This window comes from Ailuropoda melanoleuca, chromosome 13 (genome assembly GCF_002007445.2).
Source record: "Ailuropoda melanoleuca isolate Jingjing chromosome 13, ASM200744v2, whole genome shotgun sequence".
In the NCBI taxonomy this organism is placed as follows: domain Eukaryota; kingdom Metazoa; phylum Chordata; class Mammalia; order Carnivora; family Ursidae; genus Ailuropoda; species Ailuropoda melanoleuca.
In genome coordinates this window covers 71081760-71105513 of record NC_048230.1, presented here as the reverse complement: position 1 = coordinate 71105513, position 23754 = coordinate 71081760, and the positions used below count along the sequence as shown (strand labels likewise).

Genomic DNA, 23754 nt, shown 5'->3' with positions numbered 1-23754 from the left:
GTCAGGAATTGGGTTGCACATCCTGGCCTCTTCCTGTTGGCTTGGCAGGCTGATGGAGCTCTCACTTCCTGCTGCTGGGAGGTGATGGCCAGGCCTGCCGGATACAGGGAAGCAGGAGGGAGTGGCTCTGTGAGCTAGCACTAAGCAGCCTGGACCATTTCCCCTCCCCCAGAGGGAGGGAAGGGGGAAGGAGAGTGGTTGGAGGCTCCAGTGGCCCCCACACCCAGAGGCAGTGGGGAGCTCTCGCTCACTCCAGTGGGCACACATGTTCTTTCTTTCTTTCTTTCTTTCTTTCTTTCTTTCTTTCTTTCTTTCTTTCTTTCTTTCTTTCTCTCTCTTCTCTCTCTCTCTCTCTCTCTCTTTCTTTCTTTCTTTCTTTCTTTCTTCACACCTCTGCTTTCAGAAGAAACTTTCAGAACAATCCAATGCATTGGCCCCTGCACGTCACAATTTCCAACTGCTTTCTCATGCATAGGGCAAGGTCTTTCTCACCACACCTCTGACTACAGGGCAGAGCATTTGGGATTATTGTTCCCATTGGAAAGATGAGGAAGCTGAGGCCCAGAGAGGTTAAAATAACCAATATAGCAAATCAGCTCCAGAACTGGGGCTTCCAGAACCCAGGTGTCACGGCAAGGTGTGGATGGGTCCATCGGAAACATCCCAACTGCCCTGGGTGGGACATGCTGACCCCACAGGCCCTAGAGATAAGGAACTAGCCTTCAGATCCAGACTGGCCAGAAACCCCAGGTACTCCTCTTATAAACTTGATGACTTCTTTGGGTCAGCCTCTGCGGTTGCACCTGATTTTTCGATCTGTATAATAGGTATCATGATACTCCAATGTCATAAGGAATAGGACAGATGAAAATGCAAAGTGCTCAGCAGAGAACCGCAAAGGGAAACTCGCCTCACTAATATTCTCCCAGGAAACAGTAAAACAGCGCAGGACACACAGACACATAGATAGGTACATAGTTAATAGTTGCTGAACATTTCACATGCATCAGGAGTTCTTCTAAGTGCATTTAATCCAAGGTCACCATGAGGTCAGACTGCTATTATGCCCATTTTATAGATGGGGAAACAAGTGGATAAGAGACTTACCTAAGGTCATCAACCTAGTAAGCGACAAAATCAGGATTCAAACTCAGGCAGCTTATCCTGGAAGCCCATGAATACTGCCTCCCTTAATGGTAACGATTAATTTTTAAAATCCTAATTTGCTCGGACACAGGATTCTATAGTGTAGGAAGCATTTTCCTACCCACTCTGGCATTTATTTCTCCCCACATCAGCCTGAGAGGGAGGCAGGGTTTATTCCTACTCCACGGAGGAGTGGGCAACCGAGGCTGTGCAAGAGGGAACTGACTTGCCTGGCCAAGGTCACACATGAAGGTCAGTGGCAGAAGTAGGGTTGGAATTTGGGATTCTTGGACTCCAAATTGGGGGGCCCTTCCCCAGCCTTACTCGGTCCCCAAGTTCCCTCACCAGCAGGGCTTCTGGAGGGAGGCTTGAGGCGTTTTCCCCTAGTCAGCTGCTCTGGCTGGGCTGCCTTCCACTCTTAGCTGCAGGGACTGAGCCCTGTGTCCTCCACCCGGCCTCCAGCCCCCCACCTCTGCTCACTATCAGCCAGCCAGGAGCGGCAGGAACTCCGGGGCTGGTGGAGTTTCCGACCAGGCAGGAAAAAGAACAAAGGAACTGCGTGGGGAGAGAGGGTGGAGGGGATGGCCAGGAGGGTGACAAGAGTGGAGGGGACTCTTCACCATGGAATATGAAGTCAAGAAAGGGAAAAAGGTAGGTGGGAGTTTGGGAGGGATGCAGGGGAGAGAAATGTCCCTGGGGCTGGTGAAGTGGGAGGCCTGGGGTTGGGTTGATGGGCAGTGAGTGGCATGGGTAGAGTCTTTCCTCTCATCTGAAAAGACCGTCCTTCCCACACTTGGGCACTCAGACATTTGGGCTCAAGCTCCCTAACCTGTCTCCCCACTCTCAAGTGGCGTCTGCCATCCCTGGAAGAGACAGACAGACAGACGGGCACCTTCCAGGGAAGCACTGCCAGAGAGATTGCTTTGGGAGATACTCCCAACCTGCTTCCACGTCTTTCCTGGGGGTCCTTCAGACTGAGAGACAAACAGACACCTAACAAACCTGTTCCTCTGCTCCTTACCTCCCCAGACAGGAGGACCTCAGCCAGGGCAAATTCTGTGCTATAAGGCTGCCTACCCGGGTACTTCTCCTCTGCTGGGTTCCAGCCTAGCCTGCCCCCTCCCCATCTTTATGCCAGGACAGCTCTGCTTCTGAGACCTTGGCCTGAGGGTCATCCCCCCCACCCCCTAGATCCTCACCCTTCCTTACAGTCAGAAGTGTTCTAGTCTGGTTCCCTGGGCGCCTCACCTGGTTGTCTTTGCCATTCGGGGGGTCCCTCAGTTTCCAACTCCCACCCCAGCCCTCTTCCTCCAAGAAACCTAGGTCGGGCTGGTCTGAAGGGCTCCCGTGTGAATCATGAGGGCTCAGAAGGGAGTCAAGACATAGTGTTTCTTCTCTCTGGGTTCATTGCTTCTCTAGATATTTACTGAGCACTTATAATGTGCCAAGCACGGTGGTTGGTACTGGTGAAGATATAATGGTGAGCAAATTCAGACAAGGTCTCTGCTCCCTCCCTGGAGCTCGCAGTCTGGTGGGGAAGGCAACTCTTAATTCTTTTTTTAAAGCAATAAATATAAAATTGTGTAAGAGACTCCATACACGGTGCTGGGATACAGAATATTATAGACTGGTCAGTGTGAGATGAGATCTGATGCATGGAAGGAAAGGGGGTAGGGAAGAGCATTTCAGGCAGAGAACAGCATGTGCAAAAGCTCCACAGTGGGAAGCAACAGAGCAAGTAGGGAGGACTGAAAGATGGCCCTGTAGCTGGAGGGCAGGAGCGAGGGGCCGTGCAGGGTAAGATGAGGCTGGAGGGGTGGGCAGGGCTGGACCATTAAAGGCCACAGATAAAACGTTTACCTCTCCACTCCACACACACACACACACACAAACACACGCACACGCACACACTCACACACACACACACACACACACACACACACACACACACTCGCAGACACAGAATAAAGTCCCAGCTCAGTAGCCGGCATTCAGGCCTTCTGTGGCCCATTCATCTCATCATTCAGCCTCAACGGACCAGCCTCAGCCAGCCCCGGGGCTTTGCACGCGCCATGCCCTCCGCCTGGAATGCCCTTTCCCTGATCATTTGTTCTCATTTCTCAGAACTTCCAGATACTTCATCTAAGCTCCAAGATACTGGTCTTAGAATATGAGCTGGGCCTGTACCAGAATCACCTGGAGTGTTTGTTAAAACATAAATCACTGGGTCTCACCCCCAAGCTCTGATCCGGTATCTAGGATGGAATGGGAGAATGTGCATTTCTCCTAAGTTCCTGGGTGCTGCTGCTGACCCAGGAACCATACTCCCTGAGAACTGCTCTACGGTAACGCTCACACTTTGCCGTGAGATTTAGATTCCCCTGGGTTGCGCTGGAGCCCTGGAACTGGCTTCTTGAACCTTGCTGTAGGCCATTTTGTATGCAGGTGTCTGCTGGATTCTCCTTAAACGTACTTACTAACCATTTCTAATTTGGGGGAAAGCTCAGAGGATAGGGTGACAAACACCTGTGCATTCACCACTCAGCCACATGGAATCTTAATATTTTTCTTACTTGCCCCAGCCTAGACCCACGCCTTCAGCCCAGGCCTGGGCCTTAGCCGGCCCTCCACATCACCTGAGTGTTGAGAATGGAGGTGTTGGAGCCAGACTGCACTAGTGGTTCGACTGCTACTAGCTGGTGACCTTATCAGCTAGTTCCTTCTCTGAGGCTTAATTTCTCCATCTGTAAAATGGGATCACAGAGGTACTCCCTTTGCAGACTCTATGAGAATTAAATTAGGTACTATGTAAGGAAGTAAAATGCCGAATGTGGAAGTGCTCGATAAAGTTAGTTGCTGTTGTTACTGTTGTTCCCACCCCCCCATCTCCCTGCCTCTCCCCCTCCCAGGGCTTTGTATCCCCCATCCGGAGGCTGGTGTTCCCCAAGGCTGGGCGCCGGGCTGCCTTTCGGACCAGTGTGAGTCGCCGGCCCCTGCACTCGATGCCCCTTTACCCCCCTGACTACCTCATCGACCCCCAGATTCTACTGTGTGACTATCTGGAGAAAGAGGTCAAGGTATGTATGGGATGAGGAGAAGGGTGGGCAGAATCTTGGGATGAGGAGTAAAGGAGGTGGAAGCTTTTCCTCAACTCTCTCAGGGCCCCTGGCTGGGTCTGAAAATGAAGCCGACAAACACAGATGAAAGGAGAGAAGTGTGCACATTTTATCCAATGTTTACACGTCCACGAGAGCCTTCATAAGAGATGGAGGCCAAAAGAAGTGACCAGAGCAGGAAGCTTTTATATCTTTTTGACAAACAATAAATTTATGAAGAACTGACAAGGCAGAGGGGTTTGGGCTGGGGGAGTAAAAGGTGAAGAAATAACAAGGTTTGTCTAAACAGCCTTCTCGGCCCTAAATTCCCTGTGTCTGGTGAGAAGGAGGTCTCCCTCCAGGGACACAAGGGTATCTTTCAGGTGGGAGATTTATGTCCTGCTTTCAGGGAAGAGGGGTGGGGGGTGGGGGAAGGTCAGAGTAACCTTCCTGCTTCTACCATTTTCTTCGACTCCTTCAAGCTTAACATATTCAGTGTGCCAAGGTGCCAAATTTGGGGATAGCGTGTTCTGGACCCCACGAGGAGTGACTGTACCTCTCCCTCACACGAAGCCCTCACCAGCTCTGTCTACACAGGGGAGGCTCAGGGGAAAGAGACCCGGGCTCATGCCAGCCTAGCTCCTGCCTCATGCTGCGGACCCTCAGCAAATGACCTCCACCCGCTCAGCCTCAGTGTTTCCATCTCAACATGGGGCTCAAAGCCTACCCAGAGGGGAGAGCAGATGGGAAAAGCCATACCTTCCTGTGAGGTTTTACCACAGTAAGGTTGCTAATCAGGCAGTGGGTAAGCTTGTTAAAGGAAGCCAGTTCAGCAAGCCAGAGAGGACTGAGCGCACTCAAGGGTTTTACTGTTCGTGAGCACCATGAAGGAGGATTGGAGAATCCTCACTACCCAAGGAAGATTGATACGGGGGTGGGAGCGTGTTAGATTTGGCAAACACAGCCTGCCCAGTTAAATGTGAATTTCAGAAAAGCAATGAGTACTTGTTTAATATTAATATGTCCCAGATATTGCATGGGACTAAAAATACTTTTTTAAAAATTTAAAAAGTATTCACTGTTTATGTGAAATTCAAATTTAACTGGCATCTTGTATTTTACCTGGCAACCATATATGGAGGGTAAAGCTAACCAATAAATCTACTTAAAAATTGGGGACTGAAATTTCGTAGAGAATAAAAGAAGAAAAAGTTTGGTGGAATTCACCTAGAAGAACAAAACTAAAAATTAAAAAAAGTTTATTTCTTACATTAAATAACATTAAAGTTCGTGATAACATTAAGTTATAACTAAGAATGAATGAAGAATTATTGTATTGATTTGGGACATCATTTTTGGGGGTCTGGCTTCTGTGTCCACCTTAATAGCTATTATCAGGTTATTATTAATTCAGATATTTCTACCTCAGTCTATATACATTGGGTCAGTGAGGAGTTCTGGGTTATCCAAGGCTTTAAGGTGACCTCTCTGTGCCTTTCTCCCACCCCTACCTCCCATTTCCTGTCCAGTTCCTGGGCCACCTCACCTGGGTTACCTCCTCACTGAACCCCTCCAGCCGCGACGAGCTCCTGCAGCTGCTGGACACGGCCAGGGTGAGGCCCTGGGGAGGGTTAGGGCTGGGTCTTGTCCCCTTCTTCCTCTCCCACCCGACCCCTCGGGGACCCAAGAGCTCCGACCCACCCTGCAGCAGTTAAAGGAGCTGCCGCTGAAGACCACGGCGGAGCAGGACAGTATCCTGAGCCTGTCGGCCCGCTGCCTGCTGCTCACCTGGCGCGACAACGAGGAGCTAATCCTGCGTATCCCCACGCATGAGATCGCCGCCGCCTCCTACCTCCAGGACGATGCGCTGCACCTGCTGGTGCTTAAGACCGGTACAGCGGGCAGGGCGGGGAGGCGAACCGGGAGAGAAAGGGCCCTCGCTTCTAGTTTTGGGAGAGGCGTGACCTGGAGTGGAGACGGGGTTGGGTTGCAGCGGAAGGATGGTGTGTGATGGAAAAGGCCTGACCACAGTACCCTGAGATTAAGGGCAGGCCATGGCCACATACGCAAGAAGACGCGGCCCAAGGTTGAGGTCGAGGTTGAAGGGTAGACGGCCGGGTCCACCAGCCTGAGGCCAGGTAGCGGGGCTGGGAAGGCTGGAGGAGCCCAAATTCTGGGACCTAAAGTTAAGGAGCTCGGGGAAGTAGAGCCAGACCGCGGCGGGCTGAGAGCTCGGGCGAGGGACGGAGTCTGATCTAGGGGCAGGGCCAGATGCAGGGGAGGCGGAGCTCCGGGCTGGGAGAGCAGTGAGACAGGTCAGACCCCGAGCAGGACTAGGGTGGAGCCGAGGTCGGGGACGGGCCCCAAAAGCTAGGGCACCGCGGGGGCGGATCTGGCCTCAAGGCTTTGAAGGCAGAGGTGGGGCCAGGCGTCGCGGGTCCCCAGCTGGTCTGGGGCGGGGGTTCTGAGCCCGGATCTCCTGACCGCCATCCCGCCTCTCCTAGGTCTGGGCGTGGACCCGGTGCCAGCCGGCGTAGACGCCAGCCCCGGCGGCGCGGGGCGCGACCCGGGCCCTCCGGGCGCGGCGCCCGAAAAGCGGCGGGGGGGCACCACGGAGCGGCGCCACACCATCTGCAGCCTGGACTGGCGGATGGCGTGGGGNCGGGGGGGGGGCGGTGGAGGGCGTCGCTCTCCACCCCGCCCCGCCCTGTTCCTGGGGTCTACCCTGGCCTCTTTCCTTCTCCCTCCTGAGGTCCTACCTAGGACTTCAGGTACCACCTGTGTGCCCACGACGCCACAGGGCTTCTAATCTCCAGCCTGGACACCTCCCCCTTGCCATCCCAATGGGATGAAAACTCAAAATAGCCAAAACAGACTTGATCGAACCCCTCCTCCAGCCCTGCTCCTTCTCCCACGCTGTCAGTGTCGCCACTACCACAGTAACAATCATGAGGACACTCATTACCAGCACGAATGGAATGCCAACCCATGCCGGACAAGGAACCAGCATTAACACCTTTCATTCTCTCCCCAATCCCTAGAGGCAAACATTACAACCATCCTTATTCTATAGAGGAGGAAATTGAGACCCAGGGCTAAGTAACTTGTGGAGGGTCACACAGGAAGAGGGTGGTGGTGTCAACACTGGGGCCCAGGAAGTTCAGAGCCCGCACTCTTGTTAACTATGGCAGTCAGCCAAGGCAGAAGCCCTCCATTCTTGCCTTCCTCCCCTCCCCTCATTCTCCATAGTCTTCCTTGCTTTTATTCATTTGACCATCTTTATTGAGCACCAGCTTTGTCCTAGGCATTGGGCTACGTGCTATGGACGCGGAGATGAACAAGACATATTTGGTGCCCTTCCTTAGGGAGCTCACAATCCAGCAGACACCTTCAAGTCCTGAGCTGTCTAAACTTTTCCTCTGGCCCAGGCCCCCCAACCCCTCCCCCCACCCGGTAGCTACCCAAGTGAACAACGCAGTCTCATGGCGTTTAAAACACTGAGAACTCCCCAAATTTTCTCTCTCAGCAAATCTCCAGATATGTTTCTCCAATCAGCCTCTCCATTTGGTGGGCTAATGATCATCTCAAACCTAACATGTCCGAAGCCAAGCGCCCAATCTTTGCCCCCAAACCTGCTCCTCCGTTGGTCTCCCTGTCTTGATTAATGGCAGCTCTGAACTTCCCTCATTCAGATCAAAACCTGGCATTGATCTGTGGCTCCTCTTGCTCTCATACAACACACGTTCATTCTGTCAACAAATCCTGTTGGCCCTATTTTTTAAAATATATCCCAAACCTATGTACTTCTCCCATTCTCCACTGTCCCCACCCGGGTCCACGTCCCCTCTTCTGTCATCCAGATCATGCACTTAGATCACAGGTTCAGCTCTTGCTTATAATCTGTTCCCCACACAGTCAGAACAGTCCTGTTAACACATAAGTCACATCATATCCCTGCTCAAAATCTTCCCGTGGCTCCCCATCTCACTCAGAGTAAGAGCTAATGTCCTTACAACTGCTTATAAGCCCACCCACCTTATAGTGGTGGCTGAAGCCCATTTCCTCTCTGGACTCATCTCTTTCTACATCCCCCTTTATGCACTTCGCTCCAGCCAGACTGGTCTCCTTGTAGAGTGCAAGAGATCTGTGCATTCTGGATGGTTCACTCTGGTATCTCTGACACCTAAAACAGTGCCTGGCACATGATAAATATTGAATGAATGGACGAAGTGATGCGTATTATATTAGTATACCTTGTGATGGGAACCAAGAAGAAAACAAACAGATTGCAGCGATAATGAGGGGAGAGACCCACTTTCCATAGAGAAAGTGAGTCTATGCCTTTCAAACTGAAATGTGAAGGGGAGGAAGGAGTCAGCAAGATGAAGAGGCAAGAAAATGAATTCTGGGCAGAGGAAACAGTGTACCCTGTTTATCTCACTGGACTGTGAGGGCTTGAGGGTACAGACCTCGTCTAATTCACCCCTGAGACCCCAGAGTCTGGCCCAGTGCCTAAAATAGGACTAAATGAGAATTTGCAAAATGAGTAAATAAATAGAGTTGTTTTTCAGGAGTATCTGATTCTCTGGCCTCCTATCCAAGGCTTTGTGGTCCCAAGGAGGGCACAGGGGTTAGAGTTAAAAAAACCTGAGTGCCAAGAGTAACCCATGCTACAAACTTGCTGTGTGAGCTGGGCGAGTTACCTAGCCACTCTAAGCCTCAGTGCTTTTAACTATAAAAGATGGATACTCTCTCCCCTGTGTGTTTTGTGGGGTTATTGTAAGGATCAATCCTGCCTCTCCTGGGTTACATTTTAACTTATACCCTGGGCTTTTTAGAGGCAAAAAATAGGAAATGTACCATGGAGATGGTCTCATCAGTGATTGTCTTTCTGGGTCTTTTGCTTAAAGACATAAAGAGGTAAATCAGAAAGGCAAATTCCTATTCAAATTTGCAGTCTCAAAAAACTTTCACCCAAGATTTGAAATTCTGGCCTCCTATCAGAGACCGAAGTTTATGTATTTATCCTACTTCCATTTTTGCCCTGGGTGCCAGGAAGCTCATATCTAAATATGGCATCCAGTAGTAGGAACTACATGGAGCCTAAAATTTCCATACATGTAATTCTTCCTCCTCCTACTAGGTATCAGGACTCCTGGGTTCTCGTCCTGGCTAATCACTTCACCTCTCTGAGCCTCAACTTCCTACCAGTAAATTTAACTACATTAGGGCTTATTCTATTTATTTATTTATTTATTTATTTATTTATTTATTTACTTACTTATAAGTAGGCTCCACACCCGGCACTGAGCCCAATGTGGGGCTTGAACTCACGACTATGAGATAGAGACCTGAGCTAAGAGCAAGAGATGGACGCTAGGTGTGCCTGGGTGGCTCAGTCAGTTAAGCAGCTACCTTTGGCTTGGGTCATGATCCCCGGGTCCTAGGATCGAGCCCTGCATCGGGCTCCTTGCTCAGCGGGGAGCCTGCTTCTCCCTCTCCCCCACTTGTGCTCTCTCTCTCTCGAATAAATGAATAAAATCTTAAAAAAAAAAAAAAAAGAGTTGGATGCTTAACCAACTGAGCCACCCAGATGTCCCTAGGGCTTATTTTAGAGAAACTTCAGGAGGTCTTATGAGTCCCCCAGAAATTTGGGGTGCATTTTTCAGAGCAGAAGACTTAGAGTTGCTGCTGACTCTATTAAGGAGTTCAAGACCCAGAGGATGGCCACATAATTTTGATGGGGAATGCCCTCCAAGTTGATTTAAAGGCGCCCATAGGTGCGTGTGTGGCCCTGCGAGCCTCCTCTCACTGTTTAAGGGAGGAGGGGTGTCCTGGGCCCTGGAGAGGCCCTGAACGCTCTGTCCTCCTCCCTGGGCCAGGATGCCGCCGAGGAGTCCTGTGCCCTCATCTGTCAAGTCTTCCAGATCATCTACGGGGACCAGAGCATTGAGTGCGTGGACCGGGCCGGCTACCACTACATGTCCACGCCCGAGCGGCCGTGGCTCTGCAGCCGCAGTGAGTACTGGAACTCTTGGCAACCCCCCTCCCGATGCTGTGAGACATCCCAAAAGGCCAGGGAGGGGGGCTGCCCCAGGACTCAGGGCCAGTGAATGCCTTTAGGGGTCCTGGTCTCTATCACAATCACAGTGTCCTCCCCTAACCCCGCCGCCCTTAGTGGTTAAAATAAAATGTCAATTTTCACAATGACCTCAAACTTAGCTTCTTCACAGATGTTCTGATTGCCAGGTTCAGAATGAGGCCCTCAAAGCTGAACTTTTTTCCCCGCTTTAGTTTTTGATGTCCTTGCTTTGCAGAAATCCAAACCCATGCATTGTCTGTTTACTGAGTTGTCTAGCTCCACTCGGAATCTAGGTCAAAACCAAGATTTCCAGACCCACCCTTGAATGCAGTCAAGGGCTAGAATGAGAATGAGACTAATAGAGGCATTTCTTGAGCACCAACTGTGTGCCAAGCATAGTACCAATGTGCCAAGTCTTATTTAATCCCCATGGCAACCTTGTCGGTCCTATCTGCCACTGTATCCCCTGTGCCTAGCACGGGACCAGGGGCATCACAGCCCTGGTATTTTCAACAAGTATTTTCTGAGTAGATGAAAGAACTCTCTGAAGCCTTATGATTCCAATTTTACAAATGAGGACATTAAGGCTCAGAGTAGTCAATAAATTGCTCAAGGTCACACAGCGAGTAAGTGGCAGAGTAGGGATTCAAACCCAGGTGTGCCTGATTTCTAAAGCTTCTATCTGCAGCAGCCTTACTCCCATGCTGCCTTCAAGGCCACTAAATGAATTTCCTCAGCCACAGCCCCCACAATGTGCTCCCTGGCTGCGTAACTCCAGGAACAGTGCTCCTTCCTCCTGGAGGCATTCTGATCCGTGGGAACCATGGTTATTGGGAAGTTGGGATGGTTCATCAACTCTCACAGGATGATGACTAAATTAATGAGATAAGTCAACAAATATTTCAACAAATTCATTCTATTCAACAAATATTTACTGAAGCACCTGCTATCACCAAGATACACTGGTGAGCAAAACCAGACGTGGCCCTGCTCTCACAAGGCTTGCCTTGCTGACGTAGGCCCATGGTAAATAAATAGTTACACAAATAAAATGTAGCTACACGTTGTACTCTGAGAACACAAGCTGAGGAACCAGCCTCGCCTGGGAAGTCAGGGGGACTTCCTGAGGAAGTGACACTGAGTGAGCCAAGATCAGAAAGGTAAGGCTATTGGATTCAGAGAGGTAACAGGGGTAGGCAGAGAGCAAGTTCTCTGTAAACGGTGCTTCTAACCTCTCAAGATTTGGGGTTCTTTCCCTCAAAGTTCTTTTTTCTTGCCTCAAACAGTTTTCAAAACATTCCCTCCCCTGTTCCCTCACCTGCTATTCCCAAGACCCCCACGAGGCAGGCAGGAAGGTGGTCTTGTCCCAACCTTGGGGAAGTTGAGGGCCAGGAGAGAGGAAGTGAGTTGCCCAAGGCTGGCTGTGTGTGGGTGGTGGGGGTAGGAATCATGGTCAAAATCTTACAGCGGCGGCCTAATTTCACTCAGGGTCAAAGTGAACACCCTTACGGTTGCTTACAAGGCCATCCATGCTCTAGCCACCATCCCAAGCACAGGGAGGGGCTGAGGTTGGGGCCTCAGGGAGCTGGGGATGTCGGTCCCTGGTCCGCTGCCTCTAATAGCCTGTCTGTCTGCTGACCCCAGGTGAGAGCTGCCGCACGGATGGGACATACGCCTATGATGCCGACTTCAGCTGCTGCAGCTCCTTGTGGGTACCACCCTGCCCGCCCCACCATCCCCCCTGTGCCCCTGCAGAAACAGGGTCACTCTTCTGGGCATTCTTGAGCTCCCTGTGGGCAAGAGAGAGTGGAAGAAAATGACCCCCCCCCTCGATTTGTGCTGACGCCCTGGGCCCTGAGGGAGGGGTAGGTAAACTGACCTCTCCCGGCTACAGTGAGCTCAGAGGATCCAGACCCAGACTCCGAGAGGCCTGAGGGAGAGCCAGAACCCAGAACTGGGCCCATGTAGGCCTGCAGTTCTCTGCCTGTCATCCAGACATAGTGGCCTTCAGACTCCAAATCACAGCTAATGCCAACAAATAATTGTGGCTTACTCTAGTTTTAACTCCATGTCATAGAAAACCCTAAAAAAGATAGAGCTTTAAATAAGATAGAGCTTCCCCCCCCTCCCTTGTCTTTTACATAAAATAGACCAGGAGTTTATGGCCGTATGGTCAGCAGGGGTCCAGGTTTCTCTTCTCCCTCCCTCCCCAGCACTTGCTCCCTTCCTCAAAGTCACCTCATGGACCATGGATGATGGTCAATGCTGCAGTCATCGTGGCGGCCTGCCAGGGGCCTCAGTAGAAAGCCTCGCTGGGAGTACACCTGACACTTCTGCTTATGTCTCATTGGCCAGAACTTGGTCACGTGGCCACCACTAGCTGCCAGCAAGGCTGGGAAGGGCAGTGTTAACAAACTCACCTGGGAACATTGTTCAGGGTTCTGTTTAGTATGATCAACCCTCCCCCCGGCCCCAGGATCGAGGGGGTTCCCAGGACATGAGAATTTCAGTACTAACACCAGGGAAGTCCCAGGCAAACTGGGACAAGTTGGTCATGCCGGTTCTGTTACTAACGCCTTGGGCTTGACAGGTAGCGATCTCTGCCGGTAATAGACACCTTCCTTTTTTTCCCTCTTTGGTGGCAATATATTCGCCTTCTTAATGCTGTGTGGCCTTGGGCCAGTCCTTCAACCACCTGATATCTGCTGGAGAGATGGCAATCATGGTCATGATGAATTTTTGAGCTTGCTGTGTGCCTAGTGCTGTTCCATAAAGCACTTCATTTTTTTTTTTTTAAGTAAACTCTACCCTCAATGTGGGGCTTGAAATCACAACCCCAAGGTCAAAGTCATATGCTCTACCAACTGAGCCAGCCAGGTGCCCCCAAGTGCTTCCTTTTTTTTTAATTTTATTTTTTTAAAGATTTAATTTATTTGACAGAGAGAAAGCACAAGCATGGGGAGCAGTAGAGGGAGAGGGACAAACAGGCTCCCCACTGAGCAGAGAGCCCGATGTGGGGCTCGATCCCAGGACCCCGGGATCATGACCTGAGCAGAAGGCAGGTACTTAACTAACTGAGCCACCCAGGTGCCCCATGCTTCATTTTTTAAAAAATCAACATAGCAATATTACAGCGGTTATTGTTTATTTATTGCTTATAGTCCATATCTCTAAGTGCTGTACAAATAGACTCCTCTAATTTTTATGACATCAATTTTTGTCATCCCATTTTACAGATGGAGAAACTAAGGAATAGAGAAGCTAAGCAGCTTGCCCAGGGTCAAGCAGCTAGTAAGTTGTAGGCCTGAGATTTGAATCTGAGCAGGCGAGCTCCAGGTCCACATCCCTTAAACACTATGCTACACTGCTTCTCTGTAGCCAATAACGCAAGATGGTTCTGGAACAATTTAGAGACCAGGAGTCAGGTTGACTTTTTTTTTAGAGAGAGAGAGCAAGGGGAGGGGCAGAGGGAGAGAGAATCACTTAATTTTAAAAAGATTTTATTTATTCATTTTGAGAGAGAGAGAGAGGGAGGGAGCACACAGGCACAAGAAGGGGGAGGGGCAGAGGCAGAGAGAGAGAAAGAATCCCAAGCAGACTCCACGCTGAGCCCCTTGTGGGGCTCCATCCCACAACTGTGAGTGAGATCACGACCGGAGCTGAAATCAAGAGTCAGATGCTTAACAGACTGAGCCACTCAGGCGCCCCAGGTTGACTGTTCATTAAGCGAGATTTCTTGAGTACCCGTCATGCACCAGAGACTGTCCTGTGTGGTAGGGTTACAGTGGGGAACAAGACAAGGACGAGACCTGTGCGTGACACAGAGCAGGTATTTAACAAATGAAGAAACCAAGGTCCCTGCTCTTGCGTGGTTTACGGCAAGCATGGTTATAGTGTCTAGCACAGGAGACGATGAAATAACAGAAATAAGCGTTTAACAGCGTTTAATAGAAATAAGCATTAATGATAAGCATGAAAGAGAATAAGCACCTCAGGGTACGAGAGAGAGACCATGGGAGCCTGCCTCATCCGGGGAGCCAGGAGGGCCTCGCAGAGCTGATGACACTTGAACTGAGACCCAGAGGAGGAAAACGGAAGAGCGCAGAGGGGCAGACAGGGCAAGCCTTCTGAAGCGGGATGAAACTTGGTGGATTTGAGGAGCAGCCAAGAGGCCGCCGTGGACATTGATGGGATCTGGAAAGGCCTCGCATGCCATGGTTACACTTATGGGTTTGTGACCACATCTGTCAGAGAATTTAACCCAGTCATTGGGAGAGAGGGTCAGGGAAGACTTTGTCAAGAAGGTGACATTTAAGCTCCAATGATGAGTGAGAGTTAGTTGACCAAAAGATAAGGGGGAGAGAGGCATTCCAGGCAGAGGGAACAGCATGTGCAAAGGCCCAGAGGTAAAGAGGTATTTGGAGCATGCAGAACAAGGGTGCGATGAGGCATTAGAGGAACCAGGGCCGGATAATGTGGGGCCTTGGAGGCCAAAATGGGATCGAGGATGAGGCCTCAGGCCCAGAGCATCAGCAGCTGTGCTTTCTCACCTCCACCTGCTGCAGGGAGAGGAGCTGGAGGGAGGTGAGTGAGCCCACCCCCTTTCTGCCTGTCTCTGCAGCAATGGCTCCCAGGATACATTTGAAGCGTGTTATAGTGGCACGTCCACACCCTCTTTCCATGGCTCCCACTGCAGCGGCAGTGACCACAGCGGCCTGAGCCTCGAGCAGTTGCAAGATTACATGGTCACGGTGAGCTGGGGCCGGCAGCGTGAACAACACAAGCAAAGGCCTGGAGGCTGGAGAAAGCACAGGGAGTATTTCAGGAATCGTGAAGAATCCTGATGTAACTGAAGCAGACATTGAAGATCAGGGTGGGACATGAGGTTAGGAAAGTAAACTGAGCCCAGCTTGTGAAGGCCTTAACTAGTGTCAGCTAGCATTAATCGAGTGTTTGCTGTATACCAGGTACTGTTCTATGCACTTTTATGCATTTATTTGAATCCTCTCAATGACCAAAATGGGAGGTGCCAGCATTATCCTCACTATATATAAGAAAAGCAAGGGTCAAGGAGGTTGTCACCTACCCAAGATCACAGAGCTGATCGACCAAGTGACCAGGATTTGAACCCAGGCAGCCTGAGTCCACATCCCATGCTTAGACGCAGTCCAGAGAGACGAGATGCCCCCCAGGAGGCCATGGGAGGGTTTCAAGGGAAGTCTTGGCCAAATATACCCTTACGGAGGGCTCTGGGTCTTTGAGACAAAGGTTGGGTGGGGATCGCTCTCCGGGACTGATCTTGGATGTTGTCCCTGCAGTTGCGGAGTAAACTGGGGCCCCCTGAGATTCAGCAGTTCGCAATGCTGCTGCGGGAGTACCGGCTGGGGCTGCCTATCCAGGACTACTGCGCGGGCCTGCTGAAGCTCTATGGAGACCGGCGCAAGTTCCTCCTCCTTGGTGAGCCCCCTGCTGCCCCCCCCAGCTCAGCCAAGGCCCCAATATGGTCCATGACGTCCACAATCAGGTATCAGGCTACAGGTGCTCACTGCTATTCTTCAGCCTGCAATAAAGCCAAGATCGTGAAATCCATGGTGCGTTTGAGGAGCTAGGTGCAGAGCAGAGCAGGGACTTGCTTGCAGTCACGGCGCATGAGAAGAGAGCCCTAGTATAACCACGCACCTTCACAGCAAAGCTGGGCGAGGGAATGATTCTCCCTGTTTACCGCACGGGACAACTGAGGCTCACAGAGGCTAAGGAACTTGTCCGAGGTCACACAGCTAGTAAGGAAGGCTAATAATAGCACCAGGAATGATAATACTCATAAGCTAAGAGGCATTTTGCAGTGTCAAGCATCATCTCATTGAACGCTTCAGTTTTGGAAGGTAGAACCTTATTGCCCCTGTATTGCAGATGAGGAAACTGAGGCTCCCCGTTTTGCAGGTGAGGAAGCAGAGTACTGAAGTCACATAGCTAATGAGTAGGGATGAAAGCAAACGAAGCTGACTTGTCTGGGACACTCAGTGTGTACTAAGCACCTCCTCACATCCCTGCTGGGAGAACTGGTGCAAGTATCTCAGTTTTACAGGCGAGGAAAGTAAGGCTCGGAGTAGCTATTTAATGAGGGTCACACAAGTCATAAATGGGACTATAACCGTTACAATAACAGCAGCAAGCTAACCTGTAGTCAGCATTTACTCTATGCCGATCATTACGTCATTATTCTCTGGCGCAGAGCCGAGGAACTTGTGCAAGGCCCCACAGCCGGCCAGCGCGAGGTGGGGATCTTAACGCGGATCTCTGGAGAAGGTGGTTCCAAGGTGGGAGGGGGAGGGCTCACCCCCAAGGAGTCCCCATGCCTGTCGGCCCCGCAGGGATGCGGCCCTTCATCCCGGACCAGGACATCGGCTACTTCGAGGGCTTCCTGGAGGGCGTGGGCATCCGCGAGGGCGGCATCCTCACCGACAGCTTCGGCCGCATCAAGCGCAGCATGAGCTCCACGTCGGCGTCTGCGGTGCGCAGCTACGACGGCGCGGCCCAGCGGCCCGAGGCGCAGGCCTTCCACCGGCTGCTGGCCGACATCACGCACGACATCGAGGCCCTGGCCCCCGACGACGACGAAAGCACGGACGAGGAGGCCCGGGACTCCCCGGGCGGGGGCGACGCGGCTGAGGACAACTACCTGTAGCCGCAGTCCCTGCGGACGGCGGGGACGCACCCGCACTGCCGCCTGCGTCTCATTAGCTCCTGCCTGTGGCTCCCCGGGCCCAGGAACCCCCTCGCCACGGACGCGGGCCTCCACTCCCCCACGGGGGTCCGTCCCTGCCCTCGGGGCCGCAGTCCCTGCAATACCGAGAATGTCCTGCAGGGGGCGGGGGCTCTAAAGTTGCGGGCAGCCGCTTGAGGCTCAGCGGGCCCCTCCGCCAGACCCCGATGGGCAGCGCCCTACTTTGTCCCACTAGCTCCAGGCGCGGCCCCAGGACAACTCGTCTTTCCCGCGACTTCCGCAGCTTTCTGAGTCCAGGAAGGGGTGAGGGGTGGGCTCCACCTGCTGGCAGACTGAGAAAAGATTTCCCAGAGCCCACCGACGGCTGTTCCTTCTGTTTTATAGTTTGAGAAACTGAGGTTCAAAGAAGGGGTAGGAACCTGAGGGACTCTCCTATTTCTCCTGAGATATTACCTCAAACAAGCACTCTAAACGGCAGGGTTGCCCCTCCCCTGCTGGCAGGAATTGGATCCTGTGAAATACAGGATTTTCCCTACCGGCAGTTGAGTCAGAAGTAGGTGATGGGGGTCCCGGTCCCGGCCCTAAGACTCTGAACAAGTTGCTTGTTCAGATCTTGGATTTGGAGCCAGACAGACCTAAGGCTCCTATCCAGTTAGTGTTCTCACCTCTTGGTGACTTCCATTCCCTCATGTCGGATGCGATGGGCCCCTCCCACTTCACAGGGTGGTTCTGGGGACTAACAAAAGTCAAGACCTTAGCGTTGGGTCCAGCACATGATAGGCACCCAATAAAAGCTGTTCCCTTCCACGACGAACACTTTCGGACTTGGTCGCCGGTCCTGCCTGGGAGCAGTGGGGTGGGAACTGAGGTGGGGGTGGGTTGTAAGATGACCCTTGAGGGAAGTGTGTGAAGAGGAAATAGGACTTGTTCCTCACGGCTCCGTTGCACCCTGGCTCTGGGCTCAAGCCCCAAATGAAAAGTCCCCAAGACTCCGCAGGCTGCCATCATGGGAGTCCGGGGTAGTTGAAGAAACCTGGTGGCAGGGTTGGCGAGGTAGAGAAGTCAGCGTAAGGACAACATTCAACACGGCCTGCGTAAAGGCTTGGAGGCTAAAGGGAATGAGCCCTGAGAGGAGGCCAGAGACTCACACAGAACTGCAAAAATGTATTTGTAGAACTTTACAGAGGCTTCCATGGCCAGACACATGGTACTTACTGTGAGGTAGGTACAATTATCACCAATATTAAAGTAATATTATTATTAGGGCTTCGGGTCCAGAGTTCCATGATTTATACTCAGTCTGTAGCAAAGTCTTTCAAGGCCCTCTGATGTTTTGTTTTGCTTTATTTCGCCCCTCTAGCCACACATTGCCCACACTGCTTCCCCTCCCCACTGTGTGCACTCACCCTACGCCTTGATCTATGCCCCTGAACATAAAATACTCAACGCTCTGTGTGCGTTTACACCACATGAATGGTGTTGGGTAAAGATCTCATTCTGTTGCTTTCGTTGCTCACTCCATCATATGATTTTTAGGTTAGACCCATGTTGCTGTGAGAAAATCAAATTGCTGCGAAGCATTCCAAGCTGAGCATGCGTGGTTTTATCTATCCACCCCCACCCCCAGTGTTGGACACCCAGGTGGCTTCCAACTTCCTCTCATTACAAACAACACTGTGGTGAACACCTTTGAGCATGACCCTATGGGCCTATGTGAAAATTTCTTTGGACCCTACACCCAAGTGGAATTAGTAGATCACATATGTGTTTTCAATGTCCCTAAATTCTATTAGTGGCGTATGAAAGATGCTTGTCTCCCCACATTTTCATTAGTTTTTACATTATCTGACTGTAATTTTTGCCTGTAGGTTGGGGGTAAGGTGGCATCTCATTGTTTGAATTTCTCTGATAATATGAGATTCAGCATTTTCTCTATTTGTCAGGTGGGCTTCCCCTTCAGTGAACTGCCCCTTCATGGCTTGTGCCCATTATCTCTTGGGTTTCCTGTCTTTTTCTTGTCAATTTGCAGAACTAGCTTGTAAATTTTAGATATTAATGTCTTGTTGGACGTTGATGTTCCCAATATTGTCCCCAATATGTTGCGCAGGTCGGGTTTGTCTATGGCAGTGGTTCTCAAACTTTACCATGCACCAGAATCTTCTGTAAGGCTTGCTAAAGCAGATTGCTGAGCCCCACCCCAGAGTTTCTGACTCAGTAGAGAATCTCTGGGACCCGAGATTCTGCATTTCTAACAAGTACTCGGGTGATGCTGATGGTCCAGGGAGCACCCTTTGCAAACCACTGGCCCATTGTGCCTTCCTTTGAACGAATTTGTTCCATTGAACAAACACTTAATTTTGATGTTTTCAATGTATTTATCTTCATTTTACGGATGAGGGAACGAACTGGAACTTAAGGAGGTGAAGTGACTGACCCAAGGTCACACTGTAAGCTGGGATTTGGACCCATATCTGGCCAACCCCAGAGCCCATAGTCCTAACTGCTCTGCTATCCTGTCCACCAGCTTTTGGGATGTAGTGACCACAAGCTGAGGCATTTGTCCTGAAACTATAGGGAACTTTAATAAGTTCCTGCATGAGGCAGACGCAGAGGGAGAAGCACAGCGAGCGACAGGTCTGCCGAGAGTCCCTGGGCAGTTCTTACCCCATAGCTCCGGGGATGGAGCAATTTCCCTCACACCCTGAGGAAGTCCCCACCCATCCCGGAACTACCGTCTTACCAAAGCCATGTAACCCCTTGGTTTCTGAGGTCCAAAGGGCCCTGTCTGGGGCAGTCCAGGCTCTGAGCATGAGGACTCGGGCCCCTTCCTCCTGTAGCATCCAGAGACCCTTCCAGGATCACTTCCCATTGTGGTTTCATTCCTGGCACTGCAAGAGGGGGAAAACCCTGGGCGGGGGGGACGGCTGCTTCCCAAAGCCCTCTAGGGGTGGGGTAACAATGGGATTTCCCTTCTGGCTAGATCTCCTGGGGACAGTTTTGATCCATGGACAAGTGGTGACGTTAGTGAAATTGTCTCCAGCTGCCCCTTACAGTGTGGCTCCTTTCACTTTGGGGCCCTGCAACGTCCTACTCCTTCCCAGCGTCCCACCAGAGACTCCTAGCTGACCTTCACACCGGCGTGTTGGGGAGGAGTCCTCAGGCCACCGTCCTTCCACCACCAAATGTTTAGAGAACGTGCACTCTGTACCAGGCATTATGCTAGACAGGAGGGCGACACAGAACAATCCCTGTCCCCTGGGGAGCTCACGGCTTGATGGGGGAGACAGGTCCCCAAATAATGACAAGATAAAGTTCTCAATTATGAAATCAAAGAGTGAGCCTAGCTCTTCCTAGGGAAAACAGAAAAGGTTTTGCAGAGGGGGTGATTTACAAACAGGACTTTGAAGGATGAGCAAGACTTTTGGCAGGTAGAGGAAGGTAGACAGGAGAGCCCTCCGGGTGGGGCCACCATGAGCAAAAGGCAGGGAGCTCAAAGGAGCATGGCACACTCCAAGACTGGTAGCCAGTTCTCTCTACCGCAGTGGTCGGGCACCGCAGCTCTGGGGCTCAGACTGAGTGAGTTTTGAATCCCAATTCTATCATCTGCTAGATGGGTGACCTTGGATAAACTCTTCAGTGACTCTGGTCTTGGTTTCCTCATCTATAAAATGAGGATAATAATAGCAACACCCTCACAGATCCCGTAGATTGTTGCAAGACTTCAGCAAGATCTGTGTGAAAGTACATACAGTAAGTGCTCAATAAATGTGACCGTAACTATTGCTGGAGGAACATGGGGTGTGGAGGGTGAGAAGCCGGACTTATACGAGAGGAAAGCAGAAAAGTGGGCCTATTAAGAAGGCCCTTGAAGTGCAAGTAAAGGGGATTGACCGAAAGGGCTTGCGTTTTACTGAAGTGGGTCTGGCTGCTTGGAGAGGGTTGACTGGAGGGCAGAGGACAGTCTGGGCCCTGGGAGCTGGGGCAGGACCTGATGACTGAGGCTGAGACCTGACTCAGATGGGGTAGGAGGAAGGAAGAGGAGAGAGCACGTTCAGGGAGGGGCAGGGGCAAGAGGACTCCCTCCCAGCTCAGAAACGCTGACTCTCACATCCTTTGATTAGATTCATTCATTCGTTCCTTCCTTCCTTCCTTCATTCCACAACTGTTTTTTCAGAACTTGAACCCTGGCCTCATGGTGTTTACATTCTAGAAAGTTTATATTACTATTAAGTAATGTTGCTTGGAGTTTCCTGATAGAGTCTCCACCCATTCAGGCTTCATTGATCAGAAATTGGCAGCCCTATTGGTGTGTCCTCCCATTTCTTGTCTATCCTCAGACGTTTCAGATGAAGGGCAAAGGGTCTTAGAGCCAGGCCAGCCTGTCCTGCCCACTTCCTGTGATGGTGAGTTCACTGTCTCCTGTGACAGCCCTTTCCATCCCAAGAGTTAACCACTGCCTCCTTGCCCACCCCATCTCCCAGCCCACAATGGGAACCCTACGGGGCACAGCTACTCCCTTAGACCGTGGGCAGCTCTGCTGTGATGCCCAGAAAATGACACGACCTACAAAAACTTCTCATTTCTGTCTAAAAGCGACTTGTTCCAAAAAACAAACCAAAACCCCCCCATTTTTGAGGCTTATCATGTAGACAAAAGGGATAATGTGTTTGATGTGTAAAGAGGATGTTCCAATAAATAATAAACAATAGAAAAATGGGCAAATTATTGTACAGTCCACAGAAAAGAAAATACAAGTTACTCTGAAATGTGGCAAGTGCCAGCCTCACCCAAGTAAGAGAAACACGCATCAAGAGAACATTGTTCAGTCCCTGGATTGGCTTGGTTTGGAAGTCTGGTCACTTACCATGTGGGTAAAGGTGTGCGGACACAGACATTGTCACATGTTGCTGGTGGAAGGGTACGTTGCTGTAAACCCTATTTAACAATATCTTAAATGCATGGATCCCTTGATGCAGGAATTCCACTGCCAGGAACTTCTACATTTGCACTCACACAAGTGGAGGTGATGGGTGTGCAAGGAAAATCGTTGAGATTAGAAATAAACAAATGTTCAGGGATAGGTGGTTGACTAAACCACGGCTCACACAGACAGTAGGATGCCATACAGCCATTAATAAAAATGACGAAGCTTTCTACGAACTGATAGGAAATTACTTCCAAAATAAAGTAAGTGAGGGGGGGAAAGCAGGGTGCAGAGCAATGCACTTTGAATAGGGCTGTCTCTTTGTTTAAAGAGGGTGGGAAATGTCTTTGTGTATATGCACAGGATAGTTCTGGAAGGATAAATGAAACAGGTTCCAGTGTTGCCTCTGAGCTGGAAGAGTGTATGGCTATATAATGAGAGAAGGAAACTTGCATGCTGTGTCTTAAATGTTGTACCACAAATAGGAATTACAGAAAAGCAATTTTGTGAAAACCGCTATTGTGATATTTATTGTACTCTGTAACACCATCTGTTTCCGTGTCTGTCTGATCTCCCCCCCATCCTCCACTCCAACACACACACACAGGGGAAGAGGGACAGTGAGTTCTGACTCATTCCTGCATTCCCTGGAGCCCAGCATCACACCCAGCACAAAGCGAGTGCTCAGAAAATTTGAACACGTGTTCATAATGACTACCTTCTCCAAGAAGATCCCGGTTAGTCTAGACTCGCAGTATTCCTGCGCAGGTGTAGACCACTCCCACATTGACTATGGGGGACCTCTGTAACCAATGTGATACCTCACCTTGCTCTCCTCGATCACTCTTTCTGCGGGGAGCCAGCCCCCGAATCAGGAGCACACTCAGGCCTTATGGAGAGGTTCTCTCCGTGAAGAAAGGGCGCCTCCTGCCAATAGCGCTGTGAGTGAGGCATCATGGAAATGGATCCTCAGCCCCTGCCAGTCCTTCGGATGATTCCAGGCTGCTCTTGACTACAGCCTCGTGAAAAACCCCAAGTCAAACCACGGAGCCAAGCTGCCCCCAAATTCCTGGCCCACAGAAATTGTGTGAGATAGTAACCCTTTATAATGTTTTAAGCTGCTAAATTTGGGGCAGTTTGTGACACAGTGATAGATACCTAAAGCAATCAATAGTCTTTATTAAACATTTACTGAGTTTCTGTTCTATGGGAGTGTAAGAGAAAAAGGCATGCTTCTGCCTGCAGGGAAACAGGCCACGTGCACATGCATTACTTCAGCTGACATTTATTTTTATTTTTTTAAAGAAAGATTTTGGGGCGCCTGGGTGGCACAGCGGTTAAGCGTCTGCCTTCGGCTCAGGGCGTGATCCCGGCGTTGTGGGATCGAGCCCCACATCAGGCTCCTCCGCTATGAGCCTGCTTCTTCCTCTCCCACTCCCCTGGCTTGTGTCCCCTCTCTCGCTGGCTGTCTCTATCTCTGTCGAATAAATAAATAAAATTTAAAAAATAAAAATAAAAAAAAATAAAGAAAGATTTTATTTTTAAGTATTCTCTATACCCAACGTGGGGCTCGAACTCAAAAGCCCAAGATCAAGAGACACACATTCCACCGACTGAGCCAGGCAGGCGCCCCTCATTTATTGAGCTAACATTTATTGAGCCACTTACTATATACCTGGCCCTGTGTTGAATGCTGACTCATAGAATGTTGGCAATTATACACTGTAGGACAAGAGGGAACTTCCTAGAGTGATAGAAGTGTATATCTTAGGGGCGCCTGGGT

At 50.7% G+C, this 23754-nt stretch overlaps 1 protein-coding gene across 1 annotated transcript; it reads left to right on the top strand.

The window, feature by feature from the left end:
* The first annotated feature begins 1668 nt into the window (after positions 1–1668).
* On the top strand, positions 1669–21761 carry CCM2L (CCM2 like scaffold protein). Its single transcript, XM_034641595.1, has 10 exons — positions 1669–1797; positions 4056–4223; positions 5771–5854; positions 5950–6133; positions 6746–7045; positions 10062–10259; positions 11968–12031; positions 14945–15074; positions 15642–15780; positions 16695–21761. The coding sequence occupies exons 1-10, from the start codon at positions 1768–1770 to the stop codon at positions 17006–17008; spliced, it is 1611 nt and encodes a 536-aa protein (XP_034497486.1). The 5' UTR covers positions 1669–1767; the 3' UTR covers positions 17009–21761.
* Positions 21762–23754: the final 1993 nt, after the last annotated feature.